This window comes from Castanea sativa, chromosome 1 (genome assembly GCF_040712315.1).
Source record: "Castanea sativa cultivar Marrone di Chiusa Pesio chromosome 1, ASM4071231v1".
NCBI classification, from domain to species: domain Eukaryota; kingdom Viridiplantae; phylum Streptophyta; class Magnoliopsida; order Fagales; family Fagaceae; genus Castanea; species Castanea sativa.
This window is the reverse complement of record NC_134013.1, coordinates 39,312,170-39,326,751: the sequence shown is the minus strand read 5'-3', so window position 1 is coordinate 39,326,751 and position 14,582 is coordinate 39,312,170. Positions and strand designations below refer to the sequence as shown.

The following is a 14,582-nucleotide window of genomic DNA, read 5'->3' as shown; positions in this document are numbered from 1 at the left end:
AACTTTGTAGTTCGGAAGGATGAGATGGAGCTTGATCTTAATACCTTATCGGCTTATCCTTATCACTTTTTATTGACGGAAAATATTGTGAGCATTTTTGGATTTTGGTATGTGTTTTCGTTGAATATGTGTTTGAAATTTTGAATGGTGTTCTCTGGGTTTGGATCTAAGGTGTTCAAGTCTCTTTTCCTTCTCTCTCTAGATTTTTGCGAATATAACAGTTTTGTTTGGCTTGATTGGCTTGAGAATGTTTGTACGAAGAAGAAGAGTGTTCTTGGGCAAAAGCTTCACCATTTTAATAAATATGCTTTTTGATATTGGTTTTTATGTTTTTGTTATGTTTTTTGTGTGTTTTTAACTGTGAAAGTATGGAGGTGGGTTATGGCAACCTAATGGAGCTAACCTCAGGTGAATAAAGTACTAACTTTTAAACCACAGGAAGGTAACTTAAATTTTGGTCAAACACATGCATAATCCCAAAACAGTATACTAATACATATTGGTACCAAAATATTCAATTCCGGTAGCCAACTCTAAATGGCCTATGAAATGGAATTCAAAGCCTTGATTGAAATTCACCAATTACATTGAGTATTTTTACCATTTTTCTTTTTAATTTGTAAGAGCATTACCATCAGGTGTGCCAAATGCCAAATATTTGGCATTTGGCACACCAAACACCAAAAAACCCTTCTCATGAGGTGTTCTAAATCCTATAAATTTTGACACATGTGAACAGTACCGTTCTAAAAATGGAACGGTATAGACAGTTTTGTTAAAAATAATTATTTTTTTATTCATTTCTCTCTCTTACATTTTCCTTCTTTCTTCCTCCGCCTGTTCCTCATGTTCAGTCACTCCCTTTTCCCTTTTTCTTCTTCTTTCTTCTCCAGCATCTTCACCACATGGCTTTTTTTTTTTCACTCCCTTTCTCTGCGCCTCTTTCTCTATTTTTTTTCCTGTCACTATCTCTCGCTCTCTGTTTCTTTTCCTGTCACGAAGAAGAAGACGATTCTGATTCGATATTCGCGGATGCGCCAGAGCGACTCCGGTGGTGAGGTCGTCAAGAATCTGAAGCTTAGCTCGCCGATCTGAAGCTCTGCTCGCCCAGTGACAGTCACCAATCTTTGCTCGTCGTCTTCCACAGCTTTTGCTGCCGATGGTTGGTTGAGTTTGGTCATTGATTGATCTGTTGGGTTGGGGTTTTATTGAAGATTTTGAGTTTTTTTTTTTTTTAAATTTTATTGAGGTTTTTGGATTTGAAAATTTGTTGGAGGATCAGGTGATTGTGGTTGTAATTTGTGGTGGTGGTTGTTGTTGTGGCAGTGGTTGTAGCGGTAGTTGTTGGTTCTAAGGTGGTGGTGACTGACACTGGCTGTGTATTTGTATATTTTCTGGGTTTTGAGAAAATATATTATTTAATGTGTTGTATATATTATTTTATTGTTTAAAATAAAAAAATAGAAGATGTGATAAATGATGAATCGTAAAATAGTGTGTTAAAATAATACAGTAGGTTTTTGGTGTGTTAAAATGACAATATGAGAATGCTACCTCAAATCTTTTCAACAATCTTACCAACTTATCATGTGTATTTTAATGCATTTACATTGTTGGGGCCCGAAGACTTGACCCCAAAAGGTGAAGCGCTCCTCCCTTGCTTGGAAATGCAGTGGCAGTGGCAGTGTCATACCCACTAACCCAGCTCTAGGAATTTTCCTCCCAAAGACTTGGAAAACTGAGGGAACTAGAATTATGAAATATTTAGGAAAATTCGGTTAATCCCCCTTAAAGACCTCAAATCAAAAATAAAAATCATATTAGACTAAAAAACAAAACCAAAAAAAAATCCCTTTATTAAAAAAAAATCTCCGCCTAGAGAAAAAATTTAAATGAATTAGTATATGTTATGACTATATGTTTTGTTTGACATATTGGTGGTTGGATTATTCAAAATTAAAATTTTCATATTTCAGTGTTATCATACTGTTCAACTCCACCAACAGAGTTATTTTTAAATTTTTTTATATTTTTCGTCATTAACAAGATAAATTTATAATTTAGTATCATTATTGATTAGATATATATATATATATATATATATATATATATATATATTGTTATAAATGTCAATTACAATAAATCATTGCTACTTATTCTTAGTTTAGCTCAAGGTTTTTTTTTTTTTTTTTTTTTTTGAGTAATCAATAATACTTATTAAAACACACACGAAAATAATAATAGTATTTTAAACCGGATTTATAATACATTACATAACCAAAGTACTTAACTCAAGGTTTGATTGAGAGACTATAAACCTTTTTAGAGTTGAAGATATTTGTTTATTAGTAAGTAGGTTAAGTTTTATTCTAAAGAATTTACAAATAATAAAAAAACTACTGAAAATGAAACTTCACTACTATTATTATTATTATTATTAGAACAAAGTTTCTCTCCAAACTAGTTTGGAGAGAAACTCTTCAAACTTCTCATATATTTCTTTTTTGGGTGTCAATTTTGAGAATTTAACCGTTGAATTTCATGTTCCTTATGTTGTTAACATACGTATATAATTTCGTTCAGATTGGATACTATTTACTATTTGATCAATTAACTTTTTTTTTTATATACAACTTTAAATCACAAAAACTTGAAATTATAACATTTATTTGATGACATAGCAATTGATTTTTGATTTTCTTGAAATTTGTAAGCATTAAGAATGTAATAAGAACATGCAATCTAACGGTTAGATTTTCAAAATTCACACTCAATATAAAGATATATGATGAGTTTGTAGGGTTTTTCTCCAAACTAGTTTGGAGAGAAACTTTGTTCTTATTATTAATATTATTATTATTTGATAGTTACAACTTACAATAATGAGGGGAGTGAGGATTTAAACTCTAAAAGCACCATGGTGTGTCAGTTAGATACAAGACTCGTGACAAATTTTACCATCACTAGCATAATATGGTTTTGATATCTCATTTATTTTAAAAAAATATTAAATATTTTTGAATTGTGCCAATAACAAAAATCAATTGATTTGTTTATATATATATTTTTTGAGAAGAAATTGATTTGTTTATAGAGTGGTTATATTGGTTATACTTGTACTTATTCTAATAATTTCTATTGCAACAATGACACGAGAATGTTTAATCATGAATATTATTAAAACAAGGTTCAAAACAACATATAAGATGATATCATAATTAATTCTTTGATTTTTTATATCAAAATGAAAATTATTACGAATTTAGTTTAGAATTAATCACCAATTATTTTTAGAATGGGTAATGATTAGTTTACAAATGGTGCAAAGTTTTCTCAACCTTGGACCCCAACGTAAATTTCCCCCTGGTTCACGCCGTTTAAAGTGAGCAAATTCTTAGAGATTGCTCGCCAATTGCTCATCTTTGAGTTGAGAAACCGGAATAAGGAACTTAATGTCCAAAATTCCAAATGACCACAACAACCATCTTCCTCTCCTTCCTTCTCGTCCTTTTCAGACATGCGAACTCTGAGTCTCAGCTAAACGACAAAGAGCAAACAGTCCTCCTGAAACTAAAGCAACATTGGCAAAACCCACCATCTCTAAGCCACTGGCAGAATCCACTATCTCTAAGCCACTTGAACTCCTTAAACTCCTCCCACCACTGTAACTGGCCAGAGATCACTTGCACCAGTGGAACAGTCACCCAACTACTACTTCAAAACAAGAACATCACCCAAACAGTCCCACCCTTCATCTGTGACCTCAAGAACCTCACAGTCATTAACCTTTCATACAACTTCATTTCTCAGAAGTTTCCTAAAGCGCTCTATAACTGTTCCAAGCTTGAGGACCTTGACCTCTCACAGAATTACTTCAACGGCACAATCCCAGTTGACATTCACCGCTTGTCTGGCCTGCGCCACCTCAACCTTGGAGCCAACGACTTCTATGGTAACATTCCAGCATCTATTGGACAGTTAACGGAGCTAAGGACGCTTAAGCTTTTCCAGTGTGCGTTTAACGGTTCTTTCCCGCCAGAAATTGGCAACTTGTCCAAACTTGAGTCACTGCAGTTGGCCTATAATGTAAACATGACAGCAGCAGAGTTGCCTTCGAACTTCACGGAGTTGAAGAAGCTTAAGTTTTTATGGATTACTGCATCTAATTTGAATGGGGAAATCCCAGAGACAATTGGAGAAATGGAGGCTTTGGAGCATTTGGATTTGTCAATAAACAATCTGACTGGGAAAATTCCAACCAGTTTGTTTAAGCCAAGGAATTTAAGTATTGTGTATCTTTTCAGAAACCAATTGTTTGGGGAGATTCCTCGGGTGGTTGAAGCATTAAACATTGATGTTATTGACCTCTCCGACAATAAATTGACTGGAAGCATACCTGATGATTTTGGTAGACTCAGAAACATGACAGGTCTGAGTTTGTTTTTCAATCAGTTATCTGGAAAAATCCCAGACAGTATTGGCCGTCTTCCAAGTCTGGTGGTTCTTAAAGTGTTTAGCAACAATTTATCAGGGACTCTACCTCCGGACTTTGGGCGGTATTCGATGCTTGTAGAGTTCCAGGTTGCAGACAATAAGCTTGAAGGCGAGTTACCAGAACACTTGTGTGATAACGGAAGGTTGGTGGGTGTGGTAGCCTTTAACAACAACCTCACTGGAGAATTGCCTAAGTCACTTGGCAATTGCAATGGTTTGAAAATTGTGACTGTTTACAATAATAGGCTTTTTGGAGATATTCCTAGTGGCCTATGGACATCGTTGAATTTGAGTGTCTTGATTTTAAGCGACAATTCGTTTACAGGCGAGCTTCCTCAAAGAGTGGCAAGGAATCTCTCAAGATTGGAAATAAATAACAACAAATTTTCTGGTACGATTCCATCTGGAGTGTCTTCCTGGAGGAATTTGGTGGTATTTGAGGCTAGTAATAACATCTTTACTGGCACAATTCCTCAAGAATTAACATCTCTTCCTTATTTAACAATTCTTTTTCTTGATCAAAATCGACTCTCGGGCTCCCTTCCACTAGATATTATATCATGGAAATCGCTAAATACTCTAAACCTTCACCGAAATAAAATCTCTGGGCCTATTCCAGAGAAATTAGGTAATTTGGCAGGTCTAACAGAGTTGGACTTGTCAGAAAACCAACTTTCTGGCCGAATACCTCTCCAACTTGGCCTCTTGAAGCTCACTTTACTCAATCTCTCTTCCAATCATTTGACTGGGAGGATCCCAACACAATTTGAAAATGATGCGTATGCCAGCAGCTTCTTGAACAATCTTGCTCTCTGTGCTAATAAGCCATCACTAAACATTAACAGCTGCAACTATTCTGACCATCATAAATCGAGCAAAGTTCCCTCCAAATATCTTCCTTTAATTATAAGTTTTGTGGCTGTGGCTTTACTGAGTTTAGTAGTTGCAATGATCAGTATTTATAGGAAGGGAAAGCATCGATTAGATTCCACATGGAAGTTCACCATATTCCAGAGTGTGGATTTCAGGGAATCAGACATTTTGTCAGGATTGATAGAAGAAAATGTGATTGGTAGAGGTGGATCAGGGAAGGTATACCGTGTTGTTGTTAATGATTCAAACAGTATTGTTGCTGTGAAGAAAATTTGGAATAACCGAAAGCTAGAGCAGAAGCTTGAGAAAGAATTTCATGCAGAAGTAAAAATATTGGGTTCAATTCGACATTCCAACATAGTGAAGCTGCTTTGTTGTATGTCCAATGAAAATTCAAAACTTCTAGTCTATGAGTATTCAAAAAACCATAGCCTGGATCAATGGTTGCATGGGAAGAGTAGAGCATCATCCACCTCAAGTTCAGTCCAGCATGTTGTCCTGGATTGGCCTAAGAGATTGCAGATAGCAGTTGGGGCTGCCCAGGGGCTCTATTACATGCACCATAGCTGCTCTCCACCAATTGTTCATCGAGATGTGAAATCAAGTAACATCCTTTTAGACTCTGAGTTCAACGCAAAGATAGCTGATTTTGGTCTAGCCAAGATTTTCAAGCAGGGAGAACTTGCTACAATGTCAGTTGTAGCTGGTTCTTTTGGCTACATAGCTCCAGGTATGTGATATACAAATTTATAAGTTTTATTCTAATAGTGATGTTCGTTTTCTCCTTTTCCATCAGCAGGAATTCTATTTTAGTTTGTGTTGTAAATTTGAACTGCAGAGTATGCTCACACAATACGAGTTAATGAGAAGATTGATGTTTATAGCTTTGGGGTTATCCTTCTGGAACTAACTACAGGAAGGGAAGCTAGTTATGGTGATGAACATACATCCCTTGCCGATTGGGCATGGCGTTACATTAAAGATGACATCCCTATAGTTGATGCATTGGATGAGGAGATCAAGGAACCCAGTTATTTGGAAGAAATGAGCTCTGTTTTCATTCTTGGAATCATTTGTACGAATACAGAACCTTCTAAGCGGCCTCCCATGAAAGAGGTTGTGCAGAAACTGCACAAATGCAGCCAGCCACTTGTTTATGGAGAGAAGATTGCTACAAGTTTGTACGATACTTCTCCCCTCAAGAATTCAAAGCGCAAGAGTGCGTCAGAAAATGATGAGGAACTCTTGGCATCCATCGTTTGACTTCTTCTTGAACTGATTTTATTATTTAATATTTTATTAGAAGTTATGTAACTAGAAAATCATAGGATAGATTGTTAAATTAGTATTTAAATAAATCTTATCTACAAAATAAAAGTAGATTTCTTTTGAATTTAAATGTTTGCTTTATCTTGTCAAATGTTTACTTTATCTTTTAAAGCCATCTCTTAATCTATATATTATATTTATCCGAAGCCTTTGAAGCTATCATAATTTTCTATATCAGCACAATATTTAAATAAAACTAGTCGCTAATCCATGCGATACACAAAAAAGATATTGAAAAATAGATTTAATCTTTCTTTTATTCTATTATATGTCATGTATATATAAGTGTGTTTAGGTCTATTGATAGAGAGCAATCATTGTGCAGCGTACTCCATAAATTAACATTATACATAAATTAAAAAATAAAAATATAAAAAAATAAAAAGAAGAAAAGAGATATAACATCATTTTCAGTTTAAAATCTCTAGTTTTATAATATTTTAAACTTTTTTTTAATGATATAATGTGTTTGGGACCAAGTGTGTGTGTAAAACATCATATACCTATAATCATAAAAGCAAACATTTCTCATAGAAAAATGTGAAAAATAACCAACAATTTTTTTGGGGGGCAAAAACCTGTTGGGGAATGAGTCTTGGGCAACCTTGTAATCATTGTGGATTTGAATAACCTTTTCACTTCTTGGCTTGTGTTTGCTCCACTACCTTTCTCTTCTTCTCTAATAACCCAGATAGCAAGCCATATATATATATATATATATATATACCTGAAACTCATAAAAGAAAAGGAACAAAACCTAGAAACTGAAAATTCCTAATAAAAATTCAGGAAGAATTTGAACTTCTAGGTTTTTTTCCCTGATTTCAACGAAACCCTTAATTTATAGCAAACCTAATTCAATTTCATATTGCTACTACGCCAAACACCTTTTTTGATGTGTACTTAGAAGTGTAACATCCCATAAAAGGTTCTTGCCCAATTGACATTTGGCCACAAAAGCAAATAGCCCCAAAAAAATCAGCAACTACTTCACACCCTTAGCTTTAGTATTCTTGGAACCAAATGCTTGCTAATCATCAAATCTTGTATAGCAAATTGTTGCACACCCCGAATACTTTTATTCATCTTATTACAATTTCCACAATTACTACAATAGGCCATTATAAAGAAAAAAAAATATATAGCAATAGTAACTACAAAAGCTAACATAGTGATGTTTAACTGAGCATTTCAGTAAGCAGAATGCAAATCAAACTAAACTCTTTATAATCACTGCTATAACAATGCATGTCCTCCCATTCCTTCTTGCAAGCCAATAGTAGTTGCAAGAGTTACCACGATTGCTCAATGCCATTAGAGCATTCCACTGATGGTCATAACTCAGGCATCCTTCTTCTATATTCAATCTCATGTGTGTCAAAAAATTTTAAGAATGAAATTTGTTAGTTGGTGGTTTCAAGTAAAAGTCACATTTTGCACAAAATCTAAGCAGCCTAACTCACTAACTTGATGAAAGAAAAACCAAAACCTCAGCTGAAATTTTTTTTACTGCAAAGAGGCAATTACTTTTAGCTGAAAAAAGAAAAAAAAGAAAATGCAAGTCTAAAACTCTTCCCAAACCTATAAAAAAAGAATTTTTATAAAAGAATGAAAGAAAATGAAAATCAAAGTATCATTCAAGGTAAAATATATATTAGTGTGCAAAAGAACTACAAACATCCAAGACAACTAAAAATTAACCATATCCACACAAAAAAAAAAAAAAAAGAAAGCTTCATGTGAGGATTATGCTTAATTATGCTGTGAAAAGTTGAACATATGAAAAGCAATGAATTTAATTTTATGTATTGAACACTATTATGCCACTAAAATCTCATACTAAACTAAGAATATCTACAAAATCTATATAACATTATAGCTATATTGGTTAGGTTCAAACACCCTCTTCCTGAATTATCAAATTATTAAAAAATTAACCCTCTTCTTCACTTTTTACTCAAAACTTGTTTTCATGGCTCATATTTAAACAATCGCAGCAGAAAATTTTCTATTAATAGTAAAATTTGTGTATACACAAATTACAGTTTCATGTAAAGTGTACATACACATGCTCTATACCTCTAAGAAAGGAAACATCACAAACCCTTTACATATGTGGGTTAGATTTAAAACAAACTACATATATTCCAAGTCTGATAAGCCAACTCAATGGTAGAAAAATGTTCTTTATAAAATTAGATAGTAACATATTTAACTAAAGGAGGCAATTCTTTGTAACTCTATCTTGCTGCTCACATTCTGCAGTATAAAACAAAGTGATTTATCTATCTAGGTACAATGGGCAACAGCATTGGCTGTTCTTAAGCACAATTCAATACAGACAAATGAGATAGAAAAGAAAAAAAAAAGTAACATAACAAATACAAAAAGAACCACTGTTCCAGCCCTCCAAAACTCCATAAACAAAACCCTTTCCTAGCCCAAAAATACAAAAAAGTTCCCTCCAATCCCACAAATCCAAGAGGGCTGAGACCACCAACAACTCCCCACAGCAGTCAGACAAACCTCTCAAAGAAACCCGAAGAAAGCATGACCAAAAACATATAAAGCTTCCTCCTTTTTCTTATTGAACCAAAAAACCCAGCAAAGGCAATTCCTTTTCCCATTCACTCTCAAAAACCAACAGAACAAAACAGCAAGAACATATACAACAAAGCAAGCAGCAAGGCATGGGAGCAAAAGTAAAAAAGGAGATATGAACAAAAAGCATGGCAAAGAAAAGAAAAGAGAAAGAAGCAGAGATGAATCAATAACATTTCCCCACTTCGTTCTTACTTTCTTTTGTTTCTTCTCTATATTCAGCTATTGATGATTTAGGAACTAATTTATGTGGGAAAACAAATCATGCCATATGAACACTATTTAGGAATTCTATCAAACTCTTGTGAGAAGCCAATAACAAATCCGGAAAAGACTTCCAGTTTGAATTCTTTCAAACTCAGCTTTATTTGCCTCCATCTAAAACAACCTTTCTAACAAAAACTTAGCAGTCTCAATTTTCAAGAGAGAAACGAATACTTATCCCAATGAAGAAAAAATTGGAAACAACTGGAGCTTCAGTTTCATAGGAGTATATTGTTCTCAACAAAAAAATTTTTGCCAAAAAAAAATTGGAATTCAAAATATTTTGGGGTTTATGTGATTTGTGACTGCTTGAAACCAAAACGATATGAGCCACACTATAGTATTTCCAACTACCATAGTGACTTTTTTGTGGAAGGTACTTATTATTGCACCAAGCCCGACCTCTAAATCCTACCCTTACGTTCAATTATAAACTACATCTAATCCTAATTGGCTTTTATGTTTAGAATTATATGCAAAACTAAATCAATTAGGCTCCAGAAATAAATATATAAATTCTAATATAAATTTAAAAATTTATAAAACAAACATGAATTCTAATATCAAGCTCCAAATAAATTATATAACATGCAACAAAGAAACTCAAAAAAAGAAAAAAAGAAAAGAAAAGAAAAGAAACTATAGTAGTTAAATATAGAAGCATACCTTGATTTAATTAAACTATGTTCAATTAAAAGACATTGACACGCAGAAATTAATATCTAAAACTAAATAAGCATACCTCGCTCAAAAACTTTTTTATTTTGATAAGATCAAACTTGGCTCAGAAAACCTTAAATTAAGAACACAATTTAAATAGATTAGTAAACCCAATGGCCAAATAAAGAAAATAGGTAAGAGGGAAAATCCTAAAATTATATTAAAACATCACTAACCATTTTAAAAACTCCAAGCGACGAAAAATGGCAACCCCCCAACTCAACATCTTTGCCAAAGAATGCGTACTATGACACATCTCAAAACCTACAATTTAAAAAGAAATAACCTCCATATATAAGAAAGACATTTAATGAAATTAATTATTCCCAATGAGAAAAATACACACACAGCCTTGCATGCTTATATACATATAGGGCAGGACAATAGCTATTCATAGCCTCACTCTCAAGCCATTTTTGAATTCAAACATGTTCCAATTTTCTCTAACAAAATTAAAATATTTTGCTAAAATCCACACCATAAAACACAAATAAGTCATTCTATCCACTACAGTGACAATTTGTGAATGCAGTATTATACAAAATATGAATGGTTTTGATTCATGGGCAACTAAACAGGCCTAAGAGATGTGCCTAATAAGGGAAACATGCAAAGAAGAATCCATTATCAGGTCTAATGTTATTTGCCTTAGTCAAATAGTTCAAAAGTCAATAGATTCATAATTTCTCTACAACTAAAAGTAATGGCTTAGAGGTATTTATTAAGACCAACTCTAGAATGTGACACAGACTAATTTTACAACAAAAGGCTTGCATTTCTTCTCAGCGTCAAAACAAAGGTTATTGTTTCAAATTTGTTGTTAATTAATATAACACCATGGTATCATCCAAACTCACTCAAGCCCCTAACAGGTGGATTTCACACAAGTTAGGAGAAGTGTTGAGTTGGTGAATGGTTTATATGTAGGCTCTATAAAGTTAGAGGACGCACTAAACATCATATACCTGTATTCATAAAAAGCAAGGACTTCACATAGTGTGAAAATACCTGAATTGTTTTTTTCAAAAGAGAAATACCTTCTGGGGAATGAGTCGTGGGCAACTCATTCCCTTCGTGGCCTAAACAAAACCTGAAAACTGCTGAATAACAATCAAAATTTAAGCTATAATCAAATTAAGTAATACAACTTTGACTAAAACAATCAAATCAAGGAGGAGTAAAATAATAATCAGATAATGATTCATAGATATAAAACCCAAATTGCCCAGATTATAAACCAACCAATCAAATCTTCATTAATTTTGACCTTTTTTCAAGTAGAGAAACCACCTGATAGGATTAAAATCAAAAGCACATTAAATTATCAAGTAGATTATAAAGTTAGGCTAAAAAAAAAACACAAAACCCCTTAGTAACAATCAAAAATTAAGCGAAAATTGAAATTAGTAAATATATCTTTGACTAAAAAAATTAAAATAGGAAGGAGGAAAACAAAAATCAGATAATAAGTAATAGATTAAAACCCAAATTGCCCAACAAAAACAACGAAATTTCCCATTTTTTAATCAAATGAAAGCAAACCCAGATTATAAATCAATCAGGACTGCCCAAATTTTGATCGCATAAACACAATAAACCTAAAAACCCTAGAATATGAAACTAAGATCAAAAACCGAAAAACAAAAGGCAAATAATAGAAAGATTCAGAGAGAGAGAGTAGAAACATTGTGGATTTGAAATATCTTTTCCCTTCGTGGTCTGTGTTTGCTCCACTACCTTCTTGTCTAATAACCCAAATATCAAGCCAAATTAATAAAAATACAAAAACAAAATAGAATAGAACAGAACATGAAACTGAAACTTACCGACAACTGTGTGGAACCGGAAGATGGAGGGAGATCGGTCTAACGGTAGTGAAGAGGCCTCCCTCAGGTTTCTCTCTCCAACACTCTCTGCATCTTATCAGATTTCTATCTCTGTGTTTCACGGTCACAAATGCTCTCTATTCTTTATATCTCTCCCTCTCTCGTCGTTTTTTTATTTAATATAGAGAAGTAGAGCATCGGGTTTAGGGTTTAGAAAAATTTTATTATTATTGTTTTTTTAATATTGTGCTGTCGTGAAAAATTGTAAAAGCTTCAGTTTTATATATACTAGCTTATAACCCGCACAATGTGCGGGACACTTTTAAAAACTTCTTGAAATTTCTTGTTCATTCAACAAAATTTGAAATAGACCAAAAAAAAAAAGAATAGTCTTTCTTCATCACACATGCACTCAAGCACATCAAAGAAAGTGATTTTTTTTTTCTTTCTTTTTAACTCCAAGAGTTAATTATTTCAAGCATGTTCCAAATTTCCAAAAAGATATACAAAATAAATTCAGGGTGGTCCAAGAGAGATAATAGGTGTATTTTTTTTTGCTAGAAGCAAGTATCGGTGTCTTCAACTAACAATAATTAATAATTAAAATATCATGAAATTCAAATCCTGTAGTAGTAATCTATGAATTACATCAAACTACAGTAGTAAGTAGTCTCACAGAAAAAAAAAAAAAAAATTAAAAACAGAAGAATATTGCAAGGAATGCACCAATTGGCAAAATTTTAGACTATGTAAAGATGAAGTCTCTACTTTCATATATACAAAGTCATTCTATCACTTTAACACCACAAAAAATACCGTAACTCCATATACTGTTAGACAATTTTTTTGCAGAAAATAAAAACAAATAAATTGAATAGTTACTTCATAATTCAATAAGAATATCCTCAATGTATAACATAATAATTCCATACATTCTAAAAGAAAACATCAGAGAGAAATTTTGGATTCCATCTTTCTTTTGTTGTTGAGTTTGAGCTATTTGTCTTAAAGCTTTCCTCTTTGTATCCTTGCACTTCCTGCAACATGCATATTAATCCAATTGAAATCCCTGTCCTGGTATTGAGCAATGCAGACTGCAGGGTGCTTGACTCTTTACCATCTACCTAATTCTTTATAATTGTTTTCAATTGATTTGGACACCAATCATTGAACTATTAAGAAAGATATTTATAGTTAAATATCTTTAAGTTAATCAAACCCAAAAACAACTCTGCTGTAAGCATCGTACTGATATCAAATGTTAAAACACAAATGTAACACACACACATATCTAACTCCTTTATTTATAACCTTTTTCCACCCATAATTCTCTTCCAAAATAGACCTTAAAGTATAAGAGGATTAAGAAAACTGACCAAAGAAACTTGGTACATTACACTATTAATTAGGCAAACAAATACTTCTATCATTCACAAATTGAAAAGAAATCATTTCAATTGAGTTAAGTACTGTATAAATCCTTGAATTATTGAATTTTCTCATGCGACTGCATGGCAGATTCTCTACTAATCATCTCAACTTGCTGAAATTTCATGGTATTTAAATATCATAACTGGTTGCAATTCTCTACTTATCACCACAATTCACAGATTAGCAAAGTAAACTAACAAATGTAATTTAAACAGAACAATTTAAAATCTTCAAAAATGGTTACATTTCCTTTTACTATTGTTTCACTTTTGTTTCTTAGTACTATAAAGATTCTCAATGAATTTTCAAGAACGGCATACAACATGAAAAACCCAAAAAGCCAACACCTAGTAATCTCTGAGAAAATTATTATTTTTTGATAAGTAAATCTCTGAGAAAATTATTCTCTACCATAACATACAAAGTAATCAATTTTGTACAAAGAACATTGTACTTTCAGATTTAACAATTTAAAACATGCAAAACCCAGAAAAACCCAACATCAAAAATAACAAAATCATGACTTAAAATTATCTTTTTTAAAAAATATCGTCTAAAATCTACAATGTATAAACAAAATAACAAAATATTTTCAGATTTCAAACCCCCACAATTTCAATCCCCCTTACAAATAAAGGAACATGTACGAGAAAAAACAAAACTTGAATATTAAAGTGAAATGATTAAGTTTAAAGAATTTAAAAGATTTCATTTAGCGGAGGTTTTCCATGATTTCAACAAATAGAGAGGAAAAATTAGGAGAATATTAGGAAAAGAAATTGGTACCTTTGCTTTGATGAAATTAGAGATTCCAGATTGAAGAAAGATTCCACTTCATCTCAGCAGAGAAAGAAATTGAATGTTTTAAATCCAAAAGAGTCGAATTTAAACAAACCCATTACTGAAAATAACTAAAAAAATACTCACATATCAGAATTTCAAATTCCTTAACCCTAATTTCTAGAACAAAACCCAACTGTAATTGTAAAAGTTTGAAACATATAACAAATCTAATTTGTGGGGGAAAAAGTCGGAAAATGAATA

At 32.6% G+C, this 14,582-nt stretch overlaps 1 protein-coding gene and 1 long non-coding RNA gene across 4 annotated transcripts; one reads left to right on the top strand and one right to left on the bottom strand.

Moving 5' to 3' along the window:
- Window positions 1-3,427: 3,427 nt before the first annotated feature.
- On the top strand, window positions 3,428-6,696 carry LOC142610015 (uncharacterized). Of its 2 annotated transcripts, none has more exons than XM_075781734.1 (2): window positions 3,428-6,097; window positions 6,206-6,696. In XM_075781734.1, the coding sequence occupies exons 1-2, from the start codon at window positions 3,469-3,471 to the stop codon at window positions 6,628-6,630; spliced, it is 3,054 nt and encodes a 1,017-aa protein (XP_075637849.1). In that variant the 5' UTR covers window positions 3,428-3,468; the 3' UTR covers window positions 6,631-6,696. The 2 variants fall into 2 exon arrangements, with proteins under 2 accessions (XP_075637849.1, XP_075637855.1); XM_075781740.1 differs by having other exon boundaries at window positions 6,252-6,384.
- Window positions 6,697-7,699: 1,003 nt separating this feature from the next.
- On the bottom strand, window positions 7,700-14,381 carry LOC142637612 (uncharacterized). Of its 2 annotated transcripts, XR_012844778.1 has the most exons (3): window positions 14,325-14,381; window positions 10,458-13,144; window positions 7,700-10,354 (listed from the first exon to the last, which is right to left on the bottom strand). It is a non-coding gene; the product is annotated as an uncharacterized LOC142637612 (long non-coding RNA). The 2 variants fall into 2 exon arrangements; XR_012844772.1 differs by having other exon boundaries at window positions 7,727-13,144.
- Between the last annotated feature and the right edge of the window lie 201 nt (window positions 14,382-14,582).

What these genes read in the sequence shown, in the direction of transcription:
- LOC142610015 (XM_075781734.1), top strand. Translation starts at nt 3,469, where the DNA reads ATGACCACAACAACCATCTTCCTCTCCTTCCTTCTCGTCCTTTTCAGA. An exon ending in TTTTGGCTACATAGCTCCAG is followed by an intron (nt 6,098 to 6,205) that starts GTATGTGATATA and finishes TTTGAACTGCAG; the next exon opens with AGTATGCTCACACAATACGA.